Source organism: Arachis hypogaea, chromosome 1 (genome assembly GCF_003086295.3).
Source record: "Arachis hypogaea cultivar Tifrunner chromosome 1, arahy.Tifrunner.gnm2.J5K5, whole genome shotgun sequence".
NCBI lineage: Eukaryota > Viridiplantae > Streptophyta > Magnoliopsida > Fabales > Fabaceae > Arachis > Arachis hypogaea.
In genome coordinates this window covers 94,514,810-94,542,677 of record NC_092036.1, presented here as the reverse complement: position 1 = coordinate 94,542,677, position 27,868 = coordinate 94,514,810, and the positions used below count along the sequence as shown (strand labels likewise).

General features: G+C 37.2%; 2 protein-coding genes across 6 annotated transcripts; one reads left to right on the top strand and one right to left on the bottom strand.

The window, feature by feature from the left end:
- Positions 1-6,529: 6,529 nt before the first annotated feature.
- Positions 6,530-18,823, bottom strand: LOC112696915 (uncharacterized). Of its 5 annotated transcripts, none has more exons than XM_025749870.3 (17): positions 18,650-18,823; positions 10,621-10,768; positions 10,481-10,531; positions 10,222-10,397; positions 9,832-9,903; positions 9,630-9,741; positions 9,136-9,220; positions 8,984-9,035; positions 8,847-8,908; positions 8,653-8,768; positions 8,454-8,569; positions 8,214-8,282; positions 8,011-8,068; positions 7,708-7,781; positions 7,302-7,389; positions 7,095-7,174; positions 6,530-6,933 (listed from the first exon to the last, which is right to left on the bottom strand). In XM_025749870.3, the coding sequence occupies exons 2-17, from the start codon at positions 10,745-10,747 to the stop codon at positions 6,871-6,873; spliced, it is 1,401 nt and encodes a 466-aa protein (XP_025605655.1). In that variant the 5' UTR covers positions 10,748-10,768; positions 18,650-18,823; the 3' UTR covers positions 6,530-6,870. The 5 variants fall into 5 exon arrangements, with proteins under 5 accessions (XP_025605655.1, XP_025605661.1, XP_025605646.1 ...); XM_025749876.3 differs by lacking the exon at positions 18,650-18,823 and adding an exon at positions 11,208-11,757 and having other exon boundaries at positions 7,341-7,389; XM_025749861.3 differs by lacking the exon at positions 18,650-18,823 and adding an exon at positions 11,208-11,750.
- Positions 12,069-26,675, top strand: LOC112696928 (uncharacterized). Its single transcript, XM_072197273.1, is given in 14 exon segments — positions 12,069-12,539; positions 15,277-15,424; positions 15,514-15,564; positions 15,648-15,823; positions 16,142-16,213; positions 16,304-16,415; positions 16,823-16,907; positions 17,008-17,059; positions 17,135-17,196; positions 17,275-17,390; positions 17,474-17,589; positions 17,760-17,828; positions 23,479-23,587; positions 26,507-26,675. Coding segments are annotated over 14 exon segments (1,410 nt in total). The 5' UTR covers positions 12,069-12,371; the 3' UTR covers positions 26,581-26,675.
- The last annotated feature ends 1,193 nt before the right edge of the window (positions 26,676-27,868 follow it).

Sequence of the window (27,868 nt, the reverse complement as noted above, 5' to 3'; positions counted from 1 at the left end):
ATTTAGTGATGTAGGCTCAAGTAAAAAACATCAGTATGCAGCCCAAACCAAAATCACAGCACAATGAACTAAACCACTAGTCCAGTCTATTGTCTTCAGGAAGAGAAGAAGCAAATAGATGATGGTGGAACTTTGGTGTCTTCAAGTAATACACAGAAAAAAAAAGTTTTATTTTTTCATTTTAATACCAAAGAGGAAAAAAGAAAAAGCTAATCAAGGAAGCTATGTCAAATCAATATCAAAAAAAACAAATTAAGCACAATTAAAAAAAAAAGTAATTTATTTTTATTAACATATAAGTCAATTATTTGTTGTTTTTTTTTCTTTTCACCATCATTTCGAATGATATAAAAAAAGTGGTGACTATTTTTTTCTGCTGTGAATCAATGATTAAAATAATTTCTTCGAGCTAAAACATAAGATTAAGGACTTGAATGTGGCAAATTCATTGAAGAATCTAAGATTTATAAAACTACCGGTACTCATCCTTCATAACATTACTTATTTATGAATTCAAATTCTTGATTTTTGGGGTTGATTAAAGAAAAAAGAGGTAAGATCTCAGTTGGTTCAAGATTTAAGGAGTTGACTTGTGAAGCAAACTTTAGCTGAGGAAACAGAGCTCATATAAATAGGAAAATAATCTTTATTTCTGTTCAAGGAGAGAGAACCAGAATTTGAGTTTCATTGAGAGCTTCCCTGTAAGAGTTCAACATTTTGGATAGTGTTTTTACATTAAAAAAATATTTTGACAAGATAGAGAGTTTCATCAGAAAGTGCTAAATCCGGTTCATCTTATAGCGTCAACGCTATTAAACATCATCTCTTTCATGGTTTATCATTGAGTATTCTATTTTAATGTTGTATCTTTCTTTATTTATATTAAGTAGTAAATGGCATAAAAGAGAGGCATTTAAAAAAAAGCCATTAAGAGAAAAGAATGCGAGAGATACCTTTATTTCAGATCCCTTTGATTGTATTTCTGTTTTGTTTCTGATGTCTAAGTTGTATCCCTTATTAAGTTGGGTAATCACTTAGTGTGTTGAGAGTCTAGGAAGTTGTCTGGCCAAATCAAGTTTAGGTTGAAGCTTGATTTATCTCAGATAGGATTCGGTTGAATCTTAGGAAATTGGTGTATGTAATATTTGATATGATAGTGAAACTTTTACCACTGTTGTGGTGGAGACTAGATGTAGGTTGTATTGCACGAGACAACTGAACCAGGATACATGACTGTGTCATCTTCTTTCTCTATGTTCTGATTCTATTTTTCACGATTTATGAGATAAAATAAAATTATCTTCTGCATAATTCATTTCGTAGACAAAACAGAAGTTAAGTTTCAATTTCTGGTGTTGGGCACAATTAATTAAGTTTAAAAGAAAGTCATAGATTCAACCCCCCCTTCTGTAGGCCATCAAGAACCTTCAATTGGTATCAAAAACTAGGTCTCAAGAATCAAACATTACAACTTGGAGGAAAGGTCTAATGACTAACAACTTGGATGCTATGTAGTGGTCTACACTTTAACAGAGTGTCAATCAAACAACAGGCTTCTTTTTTTAATGGGAAGAACTATGCCTATTGAAAGGAAAAGATGCGGATCTTTGTTCAATCCATTGACTAGAACATATGGAATATCATTGTAAATGGTCCTTAAGTTCCTACCAAGACAAGTGTTGAAGGAGTAGTGATTCCAAAAGAAAAAGACGAATGGAATATTGATGACAAGAAGAAGGTGGAGTTAAATGCAAAAGCCATTAACTTGATGTACCATGCTATCAACTTCGAGGAGTATTGGAAGGTATCTAGATGCAAGACGGCAAAGGAGATTTGGGATAAACTCCAAATCACAAATGAAGGTACCAAACAAGTCAAAGAAATAAGGATTGATATGCTGTGAAAAGAGTATAAAATATTTTTCATGAAGGATGAAGAAACCATTGATGAAATGTTTAAGAGATTCTCAATCATCATAAATAGCTTGGATGTTATGAGTATGACCCACACTGAACAAAGACTTATGAGAAAAGTCCTTAGAAGTCTATAAAAAAGAGTGGGAAACCAAAACTACTATGGTGGCCGAGAGCAACAACTTGAATCCTTTAACCTATGATGAGTTGAGAGGCAAATTTCTAGCATATGAAACCATACATACTAAGCAAGACACAAAAAAAAAGGAGTGGCCCTAAAATCAAAAATTAAATTATTGGATGATGATTCCAATGATAGTATTTCGGATGATGAAATTTTTTTTCCTAAAAAATTGATAAGGCTAATGAGGAGTAAAGGCAAGTGTAAGAAATCAAGTTCAAATGAGCAAAAGAAGAATCTAAGTAAAGTCATATGTCATCATTGCAAAGAGGCAAGTTATTTCAAGACCAACTGTCAAAAGCTCATAAGTTATATATTTATTTAAAATATTAATATAAATAAATTATAATACATATAATTTAAAATAAATATATATTTAAATATATATTGTGTTTGAAAGAAAAAACTAAAATAATTAAAATCTTAAAATTCTTAATAAATTTAGTTCAAGTTTAAAATTATAAGTTGCTAATAGATAGATATTAACCAAATGATTATAATTACAATACACATTATTATAAAAATCATAGTCAAAGATTATAATTTAACATAATTATTTGTATTCGTATTTTTTGTATTTATTTATTATTTTATTATAATTCAATTATTTTAATTGAATTACAGTTGAACTGATTGAACCACTAAATAAACTGGTAACTAGAACAATTCGCTGACCGATTCGAATTTCAGAACTTTGCTCCTAACACTGTTTGGGTAACCTAATGGCACAAGGATTTTTTTATTTAAATTAAATAAATATAGTATTTATGAAAATAAATAAACGTTGAAATAATTATAAAAATACATCCACAGTCACATCTCAGATACTGTGGTTCCTTGTCGAAAATGACCACATCTTGGATGCACAAACCTTGTTTTGTGATAGGGTTTCTGCGAGTCATATCTCATATGTAACCGTGATATGAACATGAGCATATATCAAGTATTGTGCATCCGAGATATGCTCGTTTCGTGGTTGGGGTCAGTGCATCCGAGATAAACCCAGCTTCCTAATGCCACCCTCAGCATCCGAGATATAGTCAAAATTATAATTAGGGTCTCAACACCCAGGATATGTGTATTATGGTATAGATGTCTCTGCAGCCAAGATATGTTGTAGACCAAGTTTATTTATAGAGACCATTTCAATAGCTCTCCTCACAATTCACAAACCATTCTTCTCTTTCTCTTCTCTCCGTTTTGTTCTGATGGAGAATAACCAATTCTTCTTTGTGGTGGTTTATCCCAATGGGATAGTCAGACACGCTGATGAAGGAGTAATTTTTGAGTCTGACAAGATTGTCATGTTGCGCACTTACTGGGTTGATAGCCTGGATGCGCTAAACACAATCTTGCTTAGCAATATGGGAGGAGTAGGAACAAAAGAGGTTGGGCAGGTTGCATATAGATTTCTGAATGTGCTTCCGAACGGTGGATTTACCAACTGGTTATTTTGGATTGATGGGGATCAGCATGTGATGGTAATGTTCAACGTACATGCACGGCTGATCCCACAACATGTGATGGAGTTGTATGCTGCGATCCGTAACGTAGTTGTTAGTGGTGGGCTGTCTCTTTCGACTCCTGAAGTTGTGCCACTCAAGGCGGTACCGATCCACTATGCCCAGCCTTGTGGTAGTGCAGACGAGGACAACAGTAAGGGCGATTCAACCTATGTTGCCGGGTCCAGGTCATCAAGCGATACAGCGTCCGAAGATGAGTTTGTACCAGAGACTCCCAGCGGTGGTGTTGGTAGGTTTCTGCTGCCTCCCCCTTTGGCCATTCCTCGACTATCAGATGGTCCTAGCCATTATCAGACGTTGAACTTGGATGCAATGCAGGCGGACAATCTTTTGAACCCTGGAAACGGGGAGGATTACAACATGGACGGTGGGGTGGAATTCCAAGTTGGGCATCGGTTCAGGAACCGAGAAGCAGTTCTAATGGCGGTGAAGAACTATAGTATTCGACGAAATGCGAAGTACAGAGTTCTGGAGTCAGATGGGCTTAAATATCATTGTTGATGCAAGCAATTTACCAATGGTTGTCCATGGAGTCTTCGTGTGGCATTACGACAGAACTTGAATTACTCGTATATTTTACGTTATATTTTGGATGCATTAGACTCTATACGTTAGTTTTTTTTGTTATGCATGATGTTGACATCCGAGCGAAATTTGCAGGGAGGTACGTCGGTTCGGTGGATCACATACCTGTCTGGAATCTACCATGTCTCAGGGCATGCTCAGCTGAATAGTGGTTTGATTTGCAAGGTCATGTTACCTATGATAAAGACTGACCTATTGGTGTCTATCCTAGTGTTGCAAAGTGTTGTCCATCAGAGTTACCATTTCAAGCCCTCGTATCGAAAGGTGTGGATGGCAAAGCAGAAAGCAATTGCCAAGATCTATGGCAACTGGGAAGAGTCGTATAACAAGATTCCTGTGCTCTTACAAGCTTTGCAGGAGTGTCTTCCAGGTACGATTCACGAATGCATTGCTTGCCTTATTACTAACAATAAAAAATGTTAAACTACCAACCTCAAAGTCCAATGCTCCAGCTACGTGCTAAATATTATTCAATCTATTGATGTCTCCTTCGCGAAAATATTGTCGGGGGGTCATATGTTGTCAAGGAACTCGATTTCCCACGTCCAAAAGCTCACAAATCTGGAAAAAAAATTGTTATAATCCACGTTCTTCCCTGATGCTGTGACTTATATACGCAATCGCGCATATCTCGAATGCACCGACCCTGACGGGCGAAAATTTGTCGATTAAGAATTTATAGTGAAAATAGCATTGCAAGTACAGTTGTATCTGAGATATATGACCCGTAAAAACTCTATCACAAAATAGGGTCTGTGCATCTAAGATGTGGTCATTTTCAATAAAGACCCTCTATTCGAAATGTGACTGAGAATGTATTTTTGTAATTACTTCAACATTTATTTATTTTCGTAAATACTATATTTAATTTAAAGGAAAAACAACCATTTGTACCTATGAACTTTACGAATGCTGACAAAAGTACCCATTAAAGAAGGAAACTAATGTTGTATCCATCAAAGATGGATTCCGTACGACAAAAGTACCCAAATCCTAAATTTATATTGACTTTTTAATAAAATTACAGAATTACCCCTCACCATTATCTTCAACGCCTCCTCTCTTCTTTCTCAAACCTCAAACACTTTTATTGCCTAAAAACCCTAATCTCAATACCTAAAAATCCAAAATTACTATTTTTCTAACCCTAATCTCAATACCCCTTTCAGCAAATTTCAACCCTCTCTTTATTCTTTTCATCAATTTTACCACCTTCACCAACACCATCATCACCGCCACCGTCACCAACCATCAGCCTCATCTTCCTCCTTCTCCACTGTCACAGCCATAAACAACAACTTCACTCTAACATTTAATTTTACTTTTCATCATCACTTTTTCAATCTCAAATCCTATCAACACTCTATTACCGCCATTACCATCACCACCCTTTCTCCATCACTTTCAATACAATGTCAGAAGGAGAAGCACCTTTGGATGCTAAAAATTAAAACTTTGGCAAGATTGCTTTGGTGGGGTCGCATGTGAGTAACACAGGAATCTTGCACATGATGGTGGTGATTTGGGAGAATGAGAAAGTTCAACTTTGTTAATTATATAATAAATTTGTAATTTGTACTGTTGTAAATATAGTACCTTTTTTCATGGAGTCCATGAGCTTGAAGTGGACCTAGGAGGAGTTGAATCGCACCACAAGACCTTGCGCGCTGGATCTCAGTTCAGTCTCACTTCCGGAGCTTCTCCATCTAGCGTTGCGTGGAAACGGATGGATTGCCTGGTTGCCTTGTTGTCTTTGTCATTGTCAACATGGAAAAATGGCGACGGTAGTGGTTAGTAGAGTAGTAGAGAATAAAAGGTGGTTAAGGTAATGACAATGAAGGTGTTTTGAGATTTGGAAAAAAAGAGAGAAGGGGTTGAAAATAAAGGATGAGGGTAATTTTAAAATTTTATTAAAAAATCAACATAAATTCAGAATTTGGGTACTTTTATTGTACAGAATCCATCTTTGATGGATACAAGATTAGTTTCCTTCTTTAATGGGTACTTTTGTCAGCGTTCGTAAAGTTCATGGATACAAATGGTTGTTTTTCCTAATTTAAATTAAAAAATCCCAATTTTTAATATCTAAAATTTTTATAAATTTTTTTAACAGCTATTTTCTGTTGCAATTAGTGTGGTCTTTAATCCAACACTTCCCACATATAAATTAGGTTAAATGTCTATACAAAAATAATAATCCATATAGCATATGGCGCATTCTTCCAAAATCCTACATCATAAATTATTCATTCGAGTTTAAGATGATAGTAAAGCATGTCTAGGACCCATTTACAGGTCATATACTATGGTGAAAAAGAAACTAGTAGTTCATGTAAGCATCTGTGTTATAAGTTATAACTTGTAAATGGAACTAGTATCTCATGCACGCATCTATGTTATAACTTGTAATTGAGTTATGCATTACATTACATAGACCTGAAACCCAGAATCTCCCTTCCCTTTCATACGTCCTTATGATGAAGCATCCAAATACAATCCCATACTAACTCCTATCCGATGAAGCCTAAAATAATAATATCGAAATTCAACGACTATACATAATTTATCAATGCTTGTGTTATAGCTTACATGTTCTCAAGAATGACTTGACCCCCATTTAAATTCAAATGGGCTTCCAAAAGGAACATGGCCAATCATGGAAGTGAGACTACCAACTAAGGAGATTCTTCGACTGCTGTAGTTTCGCATTATAGGAGCTTTCCATTTCCTCCTGAATATTATTTCACAGTTAGCAATGCACAAGAAACAAAATGCAACTTGCGTTTCCTCTCTCATTTTTGCAGACATTCCAAAAGCATTTTAAAACGTGCCACATTGTTGTCAAGCTAGAAATAGGTAATACTTAATAGAGAATGAAGAACTGATTCAAACCTTGCAAATTTTCAGTAATGGCTGAAGGAAGGATGACCTAAAGAGCTTGATGGCATTTGCAAGTGAAGTTTTATTCCATTCTGCCATAAGTCAAGGTGACGAAAGCCATTAGTTGGGAAAATCTTGATTCTTGAACAAGATGTAAAAATAGAACAATAATTATATGCATGGAAAACTAATTATTGCCATGACATGCAAAAATTCTACCAGAAAGAAACCTAAGTATTGTCAGAGTATCAAACAAACCTCCTTCAACATCAGACCTCAAGCCCTCCCTATTCAGCTCTTCCAAAAGCTGCAATTTTAAAATTTTCACAAATATTAAACATACATCATCCAAATGGAGTAATCAGTAATGTGAATAAGTTCAAGCATTTTTTTCAGTTCAACCACTTCCACATGGTAAATTGCATTAGTAAAGGGTGGGACCAGAAGAGACAACATTAAAGTGCAGCAATTCCCAAGTATTCAACTATTTATAGAATACTCCTCATATTTCAAGTTTGGCAAATAGTTGGCAAAATAAATCCAACCCTCCTTTCCAGAAGGATGAAGATAACCATTATAGTGTGCATATTTTAGTTAAGTAAGAAGATAGTCATTGTAGTTGTACCTGGATAAGGGTTGGCACCGTTGTGGGATCAAATTCTTCACAATTATTTGGGTTGATGGGGACACAAACACGGCCTACAAGGAAGAAATAGCCATGGCATGTTATAAGCCCTAACTAACTAACACACTTATCCCTATTTTCATAGGGACGATGCACTATCTAACCCGAAACAAAGGAGGATAAATTTTCTCTTTTAATATTCTTATAGCAATTACAAATTAACAACAAAAATATGACTTAAGAGTCAATAGACACTTAAATCAACAACTTGCTATCAAGAAAAAGTTGATATGGAAAACATACCTGTTTTTGGGTGCACACAGAAGGGTGCTTTGAGCAAATGGTTCATATGTTTAGAAACCTAAAATATAAATACGTCCAGCCAAATAAGTAAAGAAAATTGTGTTATGAGGACTGAGGAATAAATATGAATGCATAAGTTCGAAGCCAATATGAAAACCATCAACAAGAATACATGGGGAAAGAATGCCAAATATTAGACGAACCTCCATATCAAGCCTAGGAAATGTATAGGTGAACACAATCTCTTCAACACACCTACGCACCACTTGTGCCTATGGAAACGCAAAGGAAAACAACAACAACAATAAAAATATCAGTTAGTATCTAGTTTGTACAATGAAGCATCTAATTACTCAAGAAAGTCATAGCTGCACATATTTGATGCCATTAACCAATTGCTCCCAAAAAAACAGCATGCCTCAATACAAATGAGACTTCCATACCTTATGTTTTTGCAGCAACTGTTTAAGCTGCTCCCATCGAACAATATTAATGTCTTCTTTTGCACTAGAAGACCGCCTACTTTCTTGCCACTTTCCTCGAAGTTCAGAAGCAATAGCTGCAAATACAATTTACTCATTATATGCCAGATGATAGCAGGAAATCCACAAGCATCATCATACAGTGATAGGAGAAAAATACATTGATCAGGAATCATCTCTAGGATCTTTTCATATCTCTCCTCGCTAGAAAGTAAATTTTGACTTGTAAGCAGTTTTGTCTCAAAATATTCCTTGAGAACTTCAGTATATGATCTCCTACAGATATGAAATGTTATTCAGGACATTGAATTATGGATTTAGCTAGGAAGCTCAGTTATTCACTATCGAACTTACGCCAGAAAGGGATGCAGAACTTGACCCATCAAGGAAACCTTCTTATAGTTATTTTCATTTCCCTGGAAAGAATATAAATCAAAGATATACTTAATACATGACTCGTAAACTAGATTATTAGTACAAAACTATCATACCTTGTAGACACGAAAATAGTCCGCAACTGCTGCTCTCTGCTCATTAGTCAACCTGTAAGTGTAATGGTAACATTTGAAAATATGTTTATGGCCCTTAGTAGCCAAACCAAACCAAAAACAAGTTTTAACTATATAGTGTCTCATGGCCTCACCGTCTTGCCTTTCTATCACAGACCCAACAATGTACACCACGCCGACCACTATATACCCAGAGAATATGTCTAAACCCAAAGTCATCTGAAAGAATAAATCAACACAATAATTAAGCTTGAGTGCATCAGAAGACATCACTTCCAAATAACTATCTGACAGTAGGGGTGCACATCGGTCAGGCCAGGCCGAGTTTAGTTAGACCTGGAACCGGCCCTAATATAGCACTGGGTAAAAAAAAGCAAACCCAACAAAATATGCCTCGGGTCTGGGCCGGGTTTCAGGTCGAGCTGGGTCTTGAACACCCCTATCTGACAGCACAAAGAATGGTGCATAGACAATAGAGGGATATACAATAGTAGTATACACAAGTAAATGTTAGTAAAGGCCAAAGAGACAACTTTAGTCTCGCACTTTCATTTCAAACAATGTATAAATCACAAATTCTACACTAGCTTTCAGTCTTTCACAGTATGTATAAAATGCACAAAATTACCTCTTAAGGAAGTATCTATTACTTTGACGGCTACAGTCATTAATGGCCAGCAATTGAGACAAACATCAGCACCTGAGCAGCAGTATCTAACATCATCATAATCTGACATATCCTACACATGATAATTAACCAACAAATGTTAAGAATCCCACAAAGAAGTAGAAAAACTCACAAGTACATTTTAATTTGAAGAGCTTCTTACTATATCAAAAATCAGCTCCCTCTCAACCGGAGTGAGAACATTATCTCCAGCATAAGCATTCCTACGTGCAGGCTGTAATACATTTAAAATAGACATCAGAATTCTTCCAAAAGTATCCTACATTAAAGATTTTAGGTGGGGTATTTATGAGTTGGTGTGCTATATTTATTACTCCCCTATATGTTGCTTATTTCTCTGGTCACAACACCCAACAATTCAGACAATCAGTAATATCATCTTTCTCTCTTTCGTCTAGTTAGTAGTTACTCTATTATTTCCACTGAATAACCATGAATCTTAACACAGACTATTTAGTGAATTCAAAAATATATGCATCAATATCCTTCAGGATTAAGAGAGAATTAAAAGAAACAAGCTTTCATATCTTACGTTGAGGTTGTAGATGGGTCCAATATCTATCTTTAACGGGCACTTGTCTTTGATGGAGTTTTCAAGTTCGGTGGCACTATTGAAGGTATTGTAGCGCACAAATATATCGTTATCTAGGGTGTACGAGAATTCCCTTCGTCCCAAGTAAGATGAATCACAAGCAGGATGCTTCCCATCTACAAATACAAAAACAAAAATATAAAAAAGATTAAAAGAAAAGATTATGACAGTAGACTGGTAGAATGGAATTTAAGCTTACCGTTGCCGTATGACATCCATCTATATAAATCAGCATGAGGAAACAGCTTACCTGAGGTCCAAAATATCAATGAATAAGCATAATTATATAATTATTATGAAATTTTAGGAATAATGAAATAGGAAGAGAAATTAAGTTACTGTAATATATTTTCAGATAACTGGGGTTGAACTCATTAGGAAGGGCCGCGATTTGGCCTTGCTGAGGCAGTTTTGGTTCATCAATGAGCATGTCATCGCTTTCTTTATAAGCTCCTTGGCGAGTCATTTTGCGGCGGTTGTTGGGGATCTGAAATTGAAGTGTGGAGATGTAGAAGACTAAGCGAAAACAGCTTAGAGAGACAGCGGAAATAGCAGATTGGAGCAGATGGCAGGAACCAGGGGTATTTGTGATGCGAATTGGCTCGGTTTTGATAGGAAAAACCATCTGATCCTATCGTACCGAATTTAATTGGATTGGTTTTGGTTCGGATTTTTTGGTTTTTAAAACTAGTTTAAAATCCTAACATGTCCAAATCATATTTGATGTACTAAAAACCTGTTTTTATGCTATTTTCAGCCAATAAAATGAAAAAAAAAATACCAATATATGAGAAGTAACAACGTTAAATTTCATAAACTGCAGTCATACCAATGCAGAACAGAGCGGGTGTAATGCATTTCACAGAACAATCATTAAACTTCAAGTGCAGAACAGAGCAGAAGCAGATTACAGAACTGGAGCTAACCTGTTTGACAGAGTCACAGAGCAGAAGGGCGAGGCAACGGCGAGTTCGACGGCGCAGCAAGGGCGAGATCGACGGCGCAGCAAGGGCGAGGGCGACGGCGCGACAACGGCGAGTTCGACGGCGCAGCAAGGGCGAGATCGACGGCGCAGCAAGAGCGAGGGCGACGGCGCGACAACGGCGAGTTCGACGGCGCAGCAAGGGCGAGTTCGACGGCGCAGCAAGGGCGAGTTCGACGGCGCAGCAAGGGCGAGGGCGACGGCGCGGCAACGGCGACGGCGATGATTAACAGCCGCGGGTCTGTCTCTGTCCTGTTCCTACTTCCTTGGTTGAGTTGGTTCCTTCAGAGTTCAGACCGGCAGTGAGACGAAGAGGATGACGGCGGGCAGCGGGCGGCTGGCGGCTGGGTGAGTGAGGTGACGCGGAGGGCTGATAGGGTTAGGCGCCGTTAGGGTTGGGGGGAAAAGGGGAAAGTGGAAACTGGGGTGGGGGTGGGTTTTGGTAGCCCGTAGGGCTTTTCTTTTTTTTTTTTTTTTAAAAAATAAACCAAAACGACTTCGCTTTGGAAAAGGAATAAAAAAAAAAAACATTTTCGAACCGGTCGGTTAACCAGAAACCGCCAATTTCCGGTTTTCATCAAAACCGGCTGGTTCAACCCGGTTCGAAACAGCTCTCTTCCTTATCCAGTTACATCACTCAACCGGACCGGTTATGGGTCCGGTTCACCGATTTTCCGGTCGAACCGGTCGGTCCGGTCCGGTTCTTACAACAATGGTTAGACTAATCGAACTAGAGCGATTCGATGATCGGTCCGGTTTTCTGAACCTTGCTGATAATTGATAGCACCCCACCCCACCCCTTTTTCCGTCTCTCTCTCACACCAGTAGAAAACCCTAATCCCACCCAATCCTCTCTTCTCTTCGAATTCGAAGAACAGCCACCACCCACCATCCCACTTCTAAGCTCAAACCCATCACCGGACCCTTCTCTCCCTTCTCTCTCTGTCGCTCTCTCTGTCCGAGCTCTCTCTGTCGTCGTGGGTCGTCGCAACTTTGCTGCTCTTGCCGTGGGTCGTCACTGCTTCTCTGCTCCTCGCCCTGGGTTGTCGCCGCTTCTCCCCTCGTCATTTCTGCTTCTCCCCTCCTCGCTGGCGTCGTTTCTGCTTCTATGCTCCAAACTGTGTCTCACTGTCGTTGCTTCTCTTCTTCGCGTGGAGTCTCGCAGTCAAAGCGACTACCTTTCATCGTGTCTCAAGTCTCTAGTCTCTGCTTCAACCCTCTCAGGTCTAAGGTCTCAAGTCTCTTCTTCTCTGCTTCAAGCCTTCATGCCTCTCAGGTCTCAAGTCTCAGTCTCTAACTCTCCCTGTTTCTATCTCCCTGACTCTATCCCTCTGAAATTTGAAATTTATTCTGATCATGCATATGATGTATATTGATTATTCTGCTGAATTTTGAGATATTAATGTTTTGAATTTTTATTTGAATTCAGTCCGTTCGAATTGAATTAATTCTACTGAGATTGAGTTATAAATTCAATTGTTTAATTTATTAATTCGGCTGAGATTGATTTTTAAATTCAATCTGTTGTATTTGTTTTGGTGAATTGTTGTTTTGCTGTTATTGATTCAAAATAAAAACAATGCCACAACTCTGTATTGAATTTACTATATGGCTTCATATGATTTAGTTGAATTATGCTTGTGATTCTTAGGTTGGATACATGTTTTGGATGTTTTGGAGAGTGCTTGATTGACTTACAGAAATTTACATATGGGAGAGTTAATTTTTTAATAAATTTTATTATATATTTAATTAAACCGGTTCAACTACGGTTTAACCCCGGTTGAACCATTGAACCATTAAACCAGTTACTTAACCGGTTCAATGACCGGTCCGATTCTCGCAACCTTGGTTATAACTTCAAGACCTTCAAGTGAATGAATGGAATAATTAAAATGTGGTTGGAAAATTCAAATGGAAACTATGAAAACCTTTGTTTTTGCTTTGTCATTGCTGAACTTGAGTTTAAATCAAGAACTATGTTTTTTATTTGTTGAACTTTGAATTTTGTTAGTTACTGTGGTGTATGCAAGGTTGCGAGAATCGGACCGGTCAATGAACCGGTAAGACAATTGGTTCACTGGTTTTATGGTCCCACCGGAGTTTAACCAGATTCAACCGGTTTAATTAAATATTAAATAAAATTATTAAAAATTAATATATGTAATACTTGATCACTATCTAGTTGTTCTATCTTTGTTAAGTGTAGTTAGTTGGATGGCTTCTAGTTAGTACTCTTTTGGTACTCTTACTTTGAATTATGAGAAGAACCTGGTGTCATCGGGTATTGAAATTATTATCCACCAGTTAGAAGAGTACCAATTAGAAGCCATCCAACTAACTACTCTTAACAATCTTCAAAAATAAAAATTTCTAGTTAATAACAACTACAATTTAGTAATTTACAAACACAAATTTACACAAATTAAATACAACCAATAATTAAATATTGATTGATGAACAGATTTACAGAAAATTTCTAATCACATCAAGAAGCCAACAATACATGCATCAAAAAGTTCAAAACAAAAAATTTTGAATTACATTAGGCATCAAAAGTTCAAAAAACAAACTCAAGAAATCATAATCCCTACAATTAAACAATTAAATCAACAATCAACAAAATTAATAAGTACCACCAAAAGATAAAAAAAATTGAAAAGATAAAAAAATTAAAAAGATAAAAAAATTGAAGAACAGAGCAGAGCAGAATTTTCAAATTCAACATACATCAAATTTATTCTCAAATTCAACATACAACAAATTTATTCAACATTTGATTAATCATATAAAAAACAAAATTAAAAAATTAAAAAACAGGAGAATAGAAGCCCAGAACAAAAAATGAAAACAGCGAACAGAAGTCAGAAACACAGAACTTAACTGAAGAGAAGAACTACTAGAAGCCAGAAAACAGCACGACCTAAACCCAGAAACCCAGAAGCCAGAAACCCAGAAGCCAGATACCCAAAACCTGTGACGGTGAGTGACAGTGGGAGTGGGAGTGTTCTTCACGGCATCGGTTATCCGTCATATGCAGATGCTCCAGCCTCGAGCTTATGGTTGTGAGTGGCAGTGGCAGTGGAGCATTCTTCGAAGATTTTGGGAGATTAGGGAGATTAGGGATTTAGGGTAAACTCAACTGGTAAAGTGGCTAGCTGCAAGTCACGGCGAGGAGCAGCGAAGCAGCGACAGAGAGACAAAAGAGCGCGAGAGAGAGAAGGGAGAGAAGGGCTCAGCGACGACAAACAATGCGGGGCTCTGGGGGCTGCGGTGGCTACGGGCTGGGTGACTGTGGGTGGCTAGGGTTCTTCCTCTTCTTTCAATCTCAAGCTTTCTTCAGTTTGACTGTTGAAAGAGGAGACGCCGAGAGGGGTGAGAGTGGGAGTGGGAGGGGGAGTGGGAGTGGGTTGGGGGTCTTGGGGGACGGGTAGCCATTTAGGTTTTTTTTTAAAATAAAGTATAAAACGGCGTCGTTTTGATGGAGTATTCTAACCAAAAACCAGCTAAAAAACCGGACGGTTCTACCGGTTCACCGGTTAACCGCAGGTTCGACCGATTTTTTATCGGTTTTTTGTCAAGCGGTTTCTGGCTTTATCCGGATCGGCTAGGTGACCGGTTCCCGGTTAATCTGGTTGAACCGGTCGGTCCGGTTCGATTTTTAGAACCATGATTGTAGACTGCAGTTTATGAAATTTAACGTTATTACTTCTCATATATTGGTTTTTTTTTTCATTTTATTGGCGAAAAATAGCATAAAAACAGGTTTTTAGTACATCAAACATGATTTGGACATGTTAGGATTTTAAACTAGTTTTAAAAACCAAAAAATTTGAACCAAACCAATCCAATTAAATTCGGTACGATAGGATCAGATGGTTTTTCCTATCAAAACCGAGCCAATTCGCATCACAAATACCCCTGGTTCCTGCCATCTGCTCCAATCTGCTATTTCCGCTGTCTCTCTAAGCTGTTTTCGCTTAGTCTTCTACATCTCCACACTTCAATTTCAGATCCCCAACAACCGCCGCAAAATGACTCGCCAAGGAGCTTATAAAGAAAGCGATGACATGCTCATTGATGAACCAAAACTGCCTCAGCAAGGCCAAATCGCGGCCCTTCCTAATGAGTTCAACCCCAGTTATCTGAAAATATATTACAGTAACTTAATTTCTCTTCCTATTTCATTATTCCTAAAATTTCATAATAATTATATAATTATGCTTATTCATTGATATTTTGGACCTCAGGTAAGCTGTTTCCTCATGCTGATTTATATAGATGGATGTCATACGGCAACGGTAAGCTTAAATTCCATTCTACCAGTCTACTGTCATAATCTTTTCTTTTAATCTTTTTTATATTTTTGTTTTTGTATTTGTAGATGGGAAGCATCCTGCTTGTGATTCATCTTACTTGGGACGAAGGGAATTCTCGTACACCCTAGATAACGATATATTTGTGCGCTACAATACCTTCAATAGTGCCACCGAACTTGAAAACTCCATCAAAGACAAGTGCCCGTTAAAGATAGATATTGGACCCATCTACAACCTCAACGTAAGATATGAAAGCTTGTTTCTTTTAATTCTCTCTTAATCCTGAAGGATATTGATGCATATATTTTTGAATTCACTAAATAGTCTGTGTTAAGATTCATGGTTATTCAGTGGAAATAATAGAGTAACTACTAACTAGACGAAAGAGAGAAAGATGATATTACTGATTGTCTGAATTGTTGGGTGTTGTGACCAGAGAAATAAGCAACATATAGGGGAGTAATAAATATAGCACACCAACTCATAAATACCCCACCTAAAATCTTTAATGTAGGATACTTTTGGAAGAATTCTGATGTCTATTTTAAATGTATTACAGCCTGCACGTAGGAATGCTTATGCTGGAGATAATGTTCTCACTCCGGTTGAGAGGGAGCTAATTTTTGATATAGTAAGAAGCTCTTCAAATTAAAATGTACTTGTGAGTTTTTCTACTTCTTTGTGGGATTCTTAACATTTGTTGGTTAATTATCATGTGTAGGATATGTCAGATTATGATGATGTTAGATACTGCTGCTCAGGTGCTGATGTTTGTCTCAATTGCTGGCCATTAATGACTGTAGCTGTCAAAGTAATAGATACTTCCTTAAGAGGTAATTTTGTGCATTTTATACATACTGTGAAAGACTGAAAGCTAGCGTAGAATTTGTGATTTATACATTGTTTGAAATGAAAGTGCGAGACTAAAGTTGTCTCTTTGGCCTTTACTAACATTTACTTGTGTATACTACTATTGTATATCCCTCTATTGTCTATGCACCATTCTTTGTGCTGTCAGATAGGGGTGTTCAAGACCCAGCTCACCTGAAACCCGGCCCAGACCCGAGGCATATTTTGTTGGATTTGCTTTTTTTACCCAATGCTATATTAGGGCCGGTTCCAGGTCTAACTAAACTCGGCCTGGCCTGACCGATGTGCACCCCTACTGTCAGATAGTTATTTGGAAGTAATGTCTTCTGATGCACTCTAGCTTAATTATTGTGTTGATTTATTCTTTCAGATGACTTTGGGTTTAGACATATTCTCTGGGTATATAGTGGTCGGCGTGGTGTACATTGTTGGGTCTGTGATAGAAAGGCAAGACGGTGAGGCCATGAGACACTATATAGTTAAAACTTGTTTTTGGTTTGGTTTGGCTACTAAGGGCCATAATCATATTTTCAAATGTTACCATTACACTTACAGGTTGACTAATGAGCAGAGAGCAGCAGTTGCAGACTATTTTCGTGTCTACAAGGTATGATAGTTTTGTACTAATAATCTAGTTTACGAGTCATGTATTAAGTATATCTTTGATTTATATTCTTTCCAGGGAAATTAAAATAACTATAAGAAGGTTTCCTTGATGGGTCAAGTTCTGCATCCCTTTCTGGCGTAAGTTCGATAGTGAATAACTGACCTTCCTAGCTAAATCCATAATTCAATGTCCTAAATAACATTTCATATCTGTAGGAGATCATATACTGAAGTTCTCAAGGAATATTTTGAGACAAAACTGCTTACAAGTCAAAATTTACTTTCTAGCGAGGAGAGATATGAAAAGATCCTAGAGATGATTTCTGATCAATGTATTTTTATCCTATCACTGTATGATGATGCTTGTGGATTTCCTGCTATCATCTGGCATATAATGAGTAAATTGTATTTGCAGCTATTGCTTCTGAACTTCGAGGAAAGTGGCAAGAAAGTAGGCGGTCTTCTAGTGCAAAAGAAGACATTAATATTGTTCGATGGGAGCAGCTTAAACAGTTGCTGCAAAAACATAAGGTATGGAAGTCTCATTTGTATTGAGGCATGCTATTTTTTGGGAGCAATTGGTTAATGGCATCAAATATGTGCAGCTATGACTTTCTTGAGTAATTAGATGCTTCATTGTACAAACTAGATACCAACTGATATTTTTATTGTTGTTGTTATTTTCCTTTGCGTTTCCATAGGCACAAGGGGTGCGTAGGTGTGTTGAAGAGATTGTGTTCACCTATACATATCCTAGGCTTGATATGGAGGTTTGTCTAATATTTGGCATTCTTTCCCCATGTATTCTTGTTGATGGTTTTCATATTGGCTTCGAACTTATGCATTCATATTTATTCATTAGTCCTCATAACACAATTTTCTTTACTTATTTGGCTGGACGTATTTATATTTTAGGTTTCTAAACAATTTAGCAAATAAACAAGAACAAGACCTAAATAGAAAATCCAACAAATTAAATCACAGAAACCTAACAAATTAGCAAATTAAAACAACAGCAGCCCAACAATTTAGCAAATTATCAACTTAACAAGTTCAAGAACAGAAAATCACAACAAAAATAAATAAATAAAAATAACAGAAGAACAACAGAATAAGAACACCAGAACAATTAGCAAATTAATAAGTTCACACTAACAGTTAAAATTTACCAGAAGAACACTAGTGCAAGTGGAATCATCATGCTAATATGTTTTCTACAAAGGTGCTATTTGTGCAGCTAAAATTTCCTAATTACTAAGATCCAATTATTCTAATTTCACGTGAAATCAACTTACTAAGTTTCTAAAAGCTAGAATTGATAAAACCAACCGGAAATATGGTTAAAGCATTTCATCAAACATGTTGAGTGCGGTAAACTTGAAACGAAATAAGAGAATTCAAAGCTTAGTATCAATGTGATAGAGAAGAGAACATAACTATTGTATACTTTAATTCAGTCTATGAAAAAAATCCAAACCACTGCCAAATCAAATAGTTACTTATTGTAATAGAAATAAGAAGTTGCAGAGTTTGAAGCAGATTATTGGTGTTGTGTGAGTGTATTGTCTGGTGGTGGGTTTAGGGAACTCACGGCGGCAACAAAAGAGAGCAGTTCGGCGGCTAGGTGGAGCGCGCGAGTTGGTTGCAGAGTTTGAAGCAAGGCAACATGGCTTCCAGACGAATGCGAACCCGAACGGTAAACGGCGAGTGAACGCGAATGGTGAACGCCGAGCAAACTTGAACGACGAAGAACGCGAACGAAGACGACTGATAAACCCCATTTTTAGGGTTTATCTTGTATTGAATTTAGAGTATTTTGATAACCTTTTGTCACATTTAGCCTATGAATTAGCATGGTTTTGTTATCTCTCCCATATTTGTGCTTAAGTGTAAAAACATGCTTTTTAAGCCTTATTTTGATGCATTCTAATTCATCCTTGATTCCATAAGATGCCTTGATGTGTTTGCTAGTAATTCCAGGATTGAAATAGGCTAGGCATGGATCAAAGGAAGCAAGGAAGGAAGCATGCAAGTGGAGAGAAGCATAAAAAGTCAAAGAAGCAAAGTCAGCCATGCACGTGCACGCGCACAAGGCGCTCGCGCGCACATTGCAGAATCGGCCAGGGACGCGCACGCGTACCGTGCACGCATGCGTCGATGACCGCACATGACTTCATTAATGCAACACGTGCCGGGCGATTTGAGAGGGTTTCTGAACCCATTTTTGGCGCCAATTGCTAGGAGAAAGGAATAAAAGGATGAAGGATTGAGGGGAAGGCATCAATTAATCAATTATTGAATCTAGGAATCATATAGCATAATTAGGATTAGTTTAGAGTTAGTTTCTAGAGAGAGAAGCTCTCACTTCTCTCTAGAATTAGGATTAGGTTTAGGTTAATCTCTCTTCTTAGATCTAGGTTTAATTCATGCTTTGATTCACTTTTCTTTTACCAATTCTTAATCTTCTCCTCCTCCTCTTTCTAGTTATGTGCTTTAATAATTGTAATTCTTCATTTTGTTTTGGATAGATTGTTGTTCTTTTATTTCCTCTTCCAATAATGCAATTTGAGGTAATTCATGATAATTGTGATTTCCTTGATTGTTGTTAATTCTTTGTTGAAAGTTATTTTGAAAAAGATGTGGTTAAGAAGATATGATTGATTTTAAAAAGATGTGATTGAGAAAATATGATTTGAAAAATATTTTAAAAAAAAGATTTGATTTTAAAAATTAATGACTTGGCTATCAAGAAAAGATATGATTCAAACATTAAACCTTTCTCAACAGAAAAGGCAACATACTTGAAATGTTGAATCAAATCATTAATTGATAGCAAGTATCTTTGAAAATAGAAAGAAATTGATTTTGAAAAAGATTTGATTGAAAAGATATGATTTGAAAAAGATTTGATTTTGAAAAGATTTTGAAAACTAAAAAAAATTTGATTTGAAAACAAAATCTTCCCTCTTGTGCCATCCTGGCGTTAAACGCTCAGAATGGTGCACATTCTGGCGTTTAACGCCCAAACTACTACCCTTTTGGGCGTTAAACGCCCAGCCAGGCACCCTGGCTGGCGTTTAAACGCCAGTCTGTCCTTCTTCACTAGGCGTTTTGAACGCCCAGTTTTTTTTTGTGTGCAATTCCTCTGCTGAATGTTCTGAATCTTCAATTCTCTGTATTATTGACTTGAAAAGACACAAATTAAAAATATTTTTGGATTTTTAATAATGAGGAATAATCAAAATGCAACTAAAATCAAATAATAATGCATGCAAGACACCAAACTTAGCAATTTGTATACTACTGACACTAATGAGAATGCATATGAGACACATAAACACTCAAGTCAAGAGGAATTAAAGATCAGAGTAATGAAATCATCAAGAACAACTTGAAGATTAATGAAGACACATGCATGAATGCAAGAAGAACAGAAACATGCAATTGACACCAAACTTAATATGAGACACTAGACTCAAACAAGAAATTTTTGGATTTTATGATTTTGTAAATTTTTTGTGCTTTTTTCGAAAATTAAGTGGAAAAAGAAAATAAAGATATCAAAATTCTTAATTAGAATTCCAGGAATCATGCAATGTTTAGTCTAAGACTCCGGTCCAGGAATTAGACATGGCTTCACAGCCAGCCAAGCTTTCAAAGAAAGCTTCGGTCCAAAACACTAGACATGGCCAATGGCCAGCCAAGCCTTAGCAGATCACTGCTCCAACAGCAAGATTGATAGAAATCAACAAGCTCTTGTGATGATAAGTTGAAACCTCGGTCCAATGAAATTATACATGGCTTCACAGCCAGCCAGACTTCAACAGATCATCATGAAACTCTAGAATTCATTCTTGAGAACTCTGAAGAAAAAAATACCTAATCTAAGCAACAAGATGAACCGTCAGTTGTCCATACTCGAACAATCCCCGGCAACGGCGCCAAAAACTTGGTGGACGAAATTGTGATCACTACAACTTCGCACAACTAACCAGCAAGTGTACTGGGTCGTCCAAGTAATAAACCTTACGCGAGTAAGGGTCGATCCCACAGAGATTGTTGGTATGAAGCAAGCTATGGTCACCTTGTAAATCTTAGTCAGGCAGACTCGAATGAATATGGTGATAAACGCATAGAACATAAAGATAAAGATAGAGATACTTATGCAATTCATTGGTAGGAATTTCAGATAAGAGTATGAAGATGCTGGTCTCTTCCGTCTCTCTGCTTTCCTACTGTCTTCATCCAATCCTTCCTACTCCTTTCCATGGCAAGCTTAAGCAAGGGTTTCACCGTTGTCAGTGGCTACCTCCCATCCTCTCAGTGGAAATGTTCAACGCACCCTGTCACGGCACGGCTATCCATCTGTCGGTTCTCGATCAGGCCGGAATAGAATCCAGTGATTCTTTTGCGTCTATCACTAACGCCCCGCCCTCAGGAGTTTGAAGCACGTCACAGTCATTCAGTCATTGAATCCTACTCAGAATACCACAGACAAGGTTAGACCTTCCGGATTCTCTTGAATGCCGCCATCAATTCTAGCCTATACCACGAAGACTCTGATCTCACGGAATGGCTGGCTCGGTTGTCAGGCGAGCACTCGGTTGTCAGGCGATCAACCATGCATCGTGTATCAGGAATCCAAGAGATATTCACCCAATCGAAGGTAGAACGGAGGTGGTTGTCAGTCACACGTTCATAGGTGAGAATGATGATGAGTGTCACGGATCATCACATTCATCAAGTTGAAGAACAAGTGATATCTTAGAACAAGAACAAGCGGAATTGAATAGAAGAACAATAGTAATTGCATTAATACTCGAGGTACAGCAGAGCTCCACACCTTAATCTATGGTGTGTAGAAACTCCACCGTTGAAAATACATAAGAACAAGGTCTAGGCATGGCCGAATGGCCAGCCTCCCAATGATCTAAGATAGCATCAGAACAAAGATAACTACCCATATATCTCAATACAATAGTAAAAGGTCCTACTTATAGAGAACTAGTAGCCTAAGGTTTACAGAGATGAGTAAATGACATAAAAATCCACTACCAGGCCCACTTGGTGTGTGCTTGGGCTGAGCAATGAAGCATTTTCGTGTAGAGACTCCTCTTGGAGTTAAATGCCAGCTTTGGTGCCAGTTTGGGCGTTTAACTCCCATTCTTGTGCCAGTTCCGGCGTTTAACGCTGGGAATTCTGAGGGTGACTTTGAACGCCGGTTTGGGCCATCAAATCTTGGGCAAAGTATGGACTATCATATATTGCTGGAAAGCCCAGGATGTCTACTTTCCAACGCCGTTGAGAGCGCGCCAATTGGGATTTTGTAGCTCCAGAAAATCCGCCTCGAGTGCAGGGAGGTCAGAATCCAACAGAATCTGCAGTTCTTTTTAGTCTCTGAATCAGATTTTTGCTTAGGTCCCTCAATTTCAGCCAGAAAATACCTGAAATCACAGAAAAACACACAAACTCATAGTAAAGTCCAGAAAAGTGAATTTTAACTAAAAACTAATAAAAATATACTAAAAACTAACTAGATCATACTAAAAACATACTAAAAACAATGCCAAAAAGTGTACAAATTATCCGCTCATCACCATAATTGTTGTTAGATTCTATTCTTGTTCTCAATTTACTATGCTTTTCTTTTATGCCTTCCAAGTGTTTGATGAAATGCTTGGTTGGATTTTAGTGTAGGTTTTGTTCCTCTTGGCCTAGGTAGAGTAATTAGTGACTCTTGAGTTATCTAATTCCTTTGTTGATTGATAATTAGAGGTTGCCAATTGATTTGAATGCCTCTAAAGCTAGTCATTCCTTTAGGAGTTGATTAGGACTTGAGGAATCAAATTGATTCATCCACTTGACTTTCCTCCATGGTTAGAGGTTAACTAAGTGGGAGCAATGAACAATTCTCATCACAATTGAGGAGGATAACTAGGATAGGACTTCTAATTTTCATACCTTGCCAAGAGCCTTTTATAGTTGTTAGTTTATTTTCATTGCCGTTTACTTTTCATGCTTCTTATCCAAAATCCCAAAATAACTCACAACCAATAACAAGACACTTTATTGTAATTCCTAGGGAGAATGACCCGAGGTTTAAATACTTCGGTTTATAGATTTTAGGGGTTTGTACTTGTGACAAATAAATTTTTGTATGAAAGGATTATTGATTGGTTTAGAGACTATACTTTACAACGAGATTTCATTAGTGAAATTCTAAACCGTCAAAAATCTAATCATCAAAATGGCGCCGTTGCCGGGGAATTGCAATGGTGTTATGTTATTGGTTATTGTACGTATGTGAATATTGTGAATAGGTTTATCTTTTGTTTGTTTCTTAATTTTTGTTAGTTTTATTTTGTTCTCTCACTATGAATTCTTACTTTGGCTTTGAGTTTGGTTCTAATTGTATTGTAGGAAATGTGGACTTCAATGCTAACATGTACCAAGGATGGAACACTCAAAGATGGGAGGAGCCTCAAGGAATTGATCACTCCTATTGGCAACAACCTCCGGATACTTATAGGTATAATTCCCATCCTAATGCATGTCAATTTAATGGCTATGATGACTCTTCTTGTGATACTCAACAACCACCATCATATGCCTATGAATCTCATCCTCAACATGAACCTCAACCATTCTCACAAGCCTTTCCATACCAAGCACCTTCCTATAATCCATATCCATCATATGACCAATCATCCATACCATACTTTTATGACCATTTTGAGCAAGAGCCCTTAGAACCACTACAATCCTATCAAGATTACTACCATGAACCACCTCAATACACACAATCTCCACAACCTTACCAAGAAGAACCACCTTCCTATTATGAGCCCTCCCTCCAAAATAATGAACCTTCTTACTCACCCCAAGCCCCAATAGACGATTCTCTCACTTCGTTACTTCAAGGGCAAGAAGCCATGAAGCGGGATACACTTGAGTTTGTGACCAATTTGACCAAGGTGGTGCACACTTTAGCCCACCAATGTTTGAACACTCAAGGTACTCCCGTGACCACATGTGAGATGTCAAAAGAAGAGCAAAGCATGAAGGAGAAATTGGAAAATCCGGTGGAAAAGGAGGAGTCAAATTTTGTGTTAGAACATTTGGAGGAGCCTATGATCATTGAAGAATAGGAAGAAGTGGTTGAAGATTTAGGAGATGTTGAAAGTCCATGGGAATGCAGCATCACGGAGAACTCTTCCGAGAAGCTTGATATTGATGTTGAGGAGGGTGCGCAACCTCCAAGGCATATCATCGTTGGAGATTTGGAAGAAGCTTATCAAGAGATGGATTCAATCATGGATGAATTTCTCTCTACAATGGAATCCTCCCCCATTGGACATGAAGTTGAAACTATAGAAGAGTGTGCACAACCTCCCAAGGAAAACGAAAATGGCATGGTGTATATTGAAATTAAAGAATATGAAGAGGTTGATCAAGAGATAAATTCATTCATTAATGAATTCCTATCCAAAATTGAATCACCTCCCATTGGGCAAGATGAAGTTCTTGAAGACAACACCAAACCAAGTGGAAAAAGGGAAAAGGTTGAAATCGAGGAAGCTCGCAAAGAGGTGGAAATACACAAAGAAGAGCACAAGGAAGTAGACCTTGCATTGTCTAAGTGTGGGGAGGTCTCCCTTCCCAAGTCACCATCCATCACAACATTCAAGTGGGTAAAACTCTTATCCCTAAGCTTTACTTTCTCACTTGAATATGGTTTGATTGAAAATGATGGTCAACTTAGAACTCTTTGTGGAATTTAAAGTAAGAATGAGTTGTGTAGTGGTTGGAAAGTCGATGTTAAGCTTATCAAGGTCAAAGCTTCAAGGTATAGGGATGATGTTGGGACAAGAATCACTTTGTATGGGTCTAGAAGGAAGCATTGGTGGAGTAAAGAGAATTCTGTGTGTCGACCACATTTAAGTCAACCAATCGTACAAAAAAAATCATGAAATTCAGCTCACGGATGGGTGTGAAGATAAGATATGGGATCCCGGATCACAACATGAAGACCAACTATGGGGACTCATATCTTGGGTAGAACTTTGCCCAAGCTTGATGAAGATGGTTGGAAATTCTGTCAACCAATTGAGAAGCAAAGATCCTTGGAGATTCAAGGATGAGTACAAACATAAGCCACCATGACAATAAGCTCCTCAAAATGTCCAACTTAAGGACTTAAACTAAAAGTGCTAGGTGGGAGACACCACACCATGGTAAACTCTTTCCATCCTCTTTTAGCTTTGTTTAATAAGTGATTTGAGTTGCCATTGTAGGTAGATTTTCATTTCATATTGATTTGTTTGTAAAGATTGGATTGTTAGTATGTTGTATTCATTAGTAGTAGATGAATAAATCTTAAAATTAAATTGTATTTTTGTGAATTGTTTGATATTTGATTGAATAAAGAAGAGTTTTGGACATTATAGGGAGCTCTTGGGCATCTTTTCTGCTTTTTGGGCAAAAAAAAAAAAAGGCCATCGGCGCGCACGCGCGCACATTGCACTTCCGCAACTTCTGGTACAAACACCAGAGAGTTGTGCGCGCGTTGTGCCAGCATTGTGCTGGGAGCACAAGCTCATCCACGCGTAAGCGCGCTGTGCACACTCGCGGATCGTCCATGCTGCATCCACGCGTGAGCGCGCTGTGTGCACGCGCGCGGATTGTCCCAACCTCATCCACGCGTAAGCGCGCTGTGCGCGCGCGGATTTGCTCCCTGCTTTTCTCCTTCCTCCTTTCTCCTTCTTTCCTCTTCTCTTCTTCTTTCTTTCTAATTTTTTTTCTTCTTCCTCTCTTAGAAAATTTTTTTCTCTTTTAATATAAATAAAAAAAATCTTTTTTTAATAAAAATAATAATAATAATAATATAATAATAAATAAATAAATAAATAAAATACAAAAAAAAACAAAAAAATTCTCTTTTCCTCCATTTTCTTTTATTGCATTTGCTTATTTTCATTCATTGCATTTTAATTTTGTTTTTTTTCTACCTTGTTCTCATTTTATTTTCTAAGTTTTCCATTTTAATAATGGTGTTGAACTTTCCTACTCAATTGTTGAGACTTTCTTACATTATTTTGGTGCTTCTTGACTTATTTGATATTGTTGGGTGATGAAACTTTTAAATCAATGCTTCATCTTGTATGACTCTTATGTCTTTGTGCATTGATATGACCTTATCTTGTCTTTCATGACCAACTTCTTCTTATTTGAACTTGATGTGCCATATGCTTTTCATGCTTCGATTTTACTCTTACATCGAGTATTAGTTAATATGCCATTAGCTTATATTGTTTTTTTTTCACTTACATGCGTAGCAACATGTAGTGGGAACCTTACTCTTATTTGGCATTAGCCCCGGCCTACATTCTACTTGTTTTGATATCTTTGTTGTAGGCCTAATTGTCGTTCTTCATTCCTTCCCTTTTAGGTTGGCCACCAAGAGAGGAGAAAGGAAAAGCTTTTAAATGGGGCAACAAACAAGTCATCCGCACAACCTTTTGAAGGAGCTCATCAATTGTAGCAACCCATCCACCTTACTCTTCTTTGCATGCACCGAGGACGGTGCAATCTTCAAGTGTGGGGAGGTCGTCGACCGATCTCCATGGGTAAAAATTTCCTTTTCAACACCAAATTTTTTATTTTCTTTGTTAGATTAGCTATTGCATTGCATGATAGGTTGCATGTTAGTTAGAATTTGTACATATTTTTACCACTTCTTTCTTATTAGGACTACTTAGTTAGGGTGATGATTTTCTTTCCAAGAAACTGTTTTAGGGCACTCTACCAATTTGAAAAAGAAAATTTGTAGAACTTGCTTGAAAGAATTTATTTTGGAACATGGTTTTTGAGCTAAGAACACAAGCTTGTGAGATTTGAGCCTAACTGTGTGGTTACATCTTATAACCACTTATCGTCCTTCTTGTGTGCATTATTCTCTTTCTATGATTGTAATATTTGATTTGTTTGAATCTAATGTCCTATTATTCCTTGTATTCATGCATTTATATGATTGAAGCCATCATTTCATTAGCTCACTTACCCAAATGGCCTTACCTTTTATCTTCCTTTGTTAGCCAAATTTGAGCCTATGATTAACCCACTTGTTCTTATTTTAGCACAGTACAAGCCTTAAAGCGAAAAACAATGAATGTCCTTTATTTGGATCTTTGATTGGCTTAGGCTAGTGAGTGTGAGTGTCATTCAAGAGTGAAAAAACTTTGGGACATTGGTTGGGATAAAAGGGTGTTTGTGTTTTGTATTTTTATATTGGGGAATTGGGTACATACTCATGTATTGATTAAATGTATAAACCTTATGCATTGATATTCTTGTATATAGTTTGAAAGAAAAAGAAAAATGAAAAGAAAAAGAAATAAAAGTGAAAAAGAAAAAGTGAAAAAGAAAAAAAGAAAAGAAAAGAAAAAAATGTATATAGAAAAAGAAAGAAAAAGAAAAGCAATAAAGGGGACAAAATGCCCCAAAGTGAAGCTCAATAAGAATCAATGCATAAGTGTTGTGAAATGAATAGAAAATGCATGAGTATGTGAAAAAGTGAGGAATGGGTAGTTAGATTAGTACTTAATTGTATAGGTCATTATATAGGTTAGGTGGGAAAGTTTAAGTTAATCAAAGATTCAAATCCTAAGTCCACTAGCCATATATGATCCTACCTTGACCCTAGCCCCATTACAACCTAAAGAAAAGACCTCATGATACATGTATGCATGCATTGAATAATTGGTGATTGTTAGAAGATAAACAAATCTTGGAAAGCATGATTAAGGGAGAA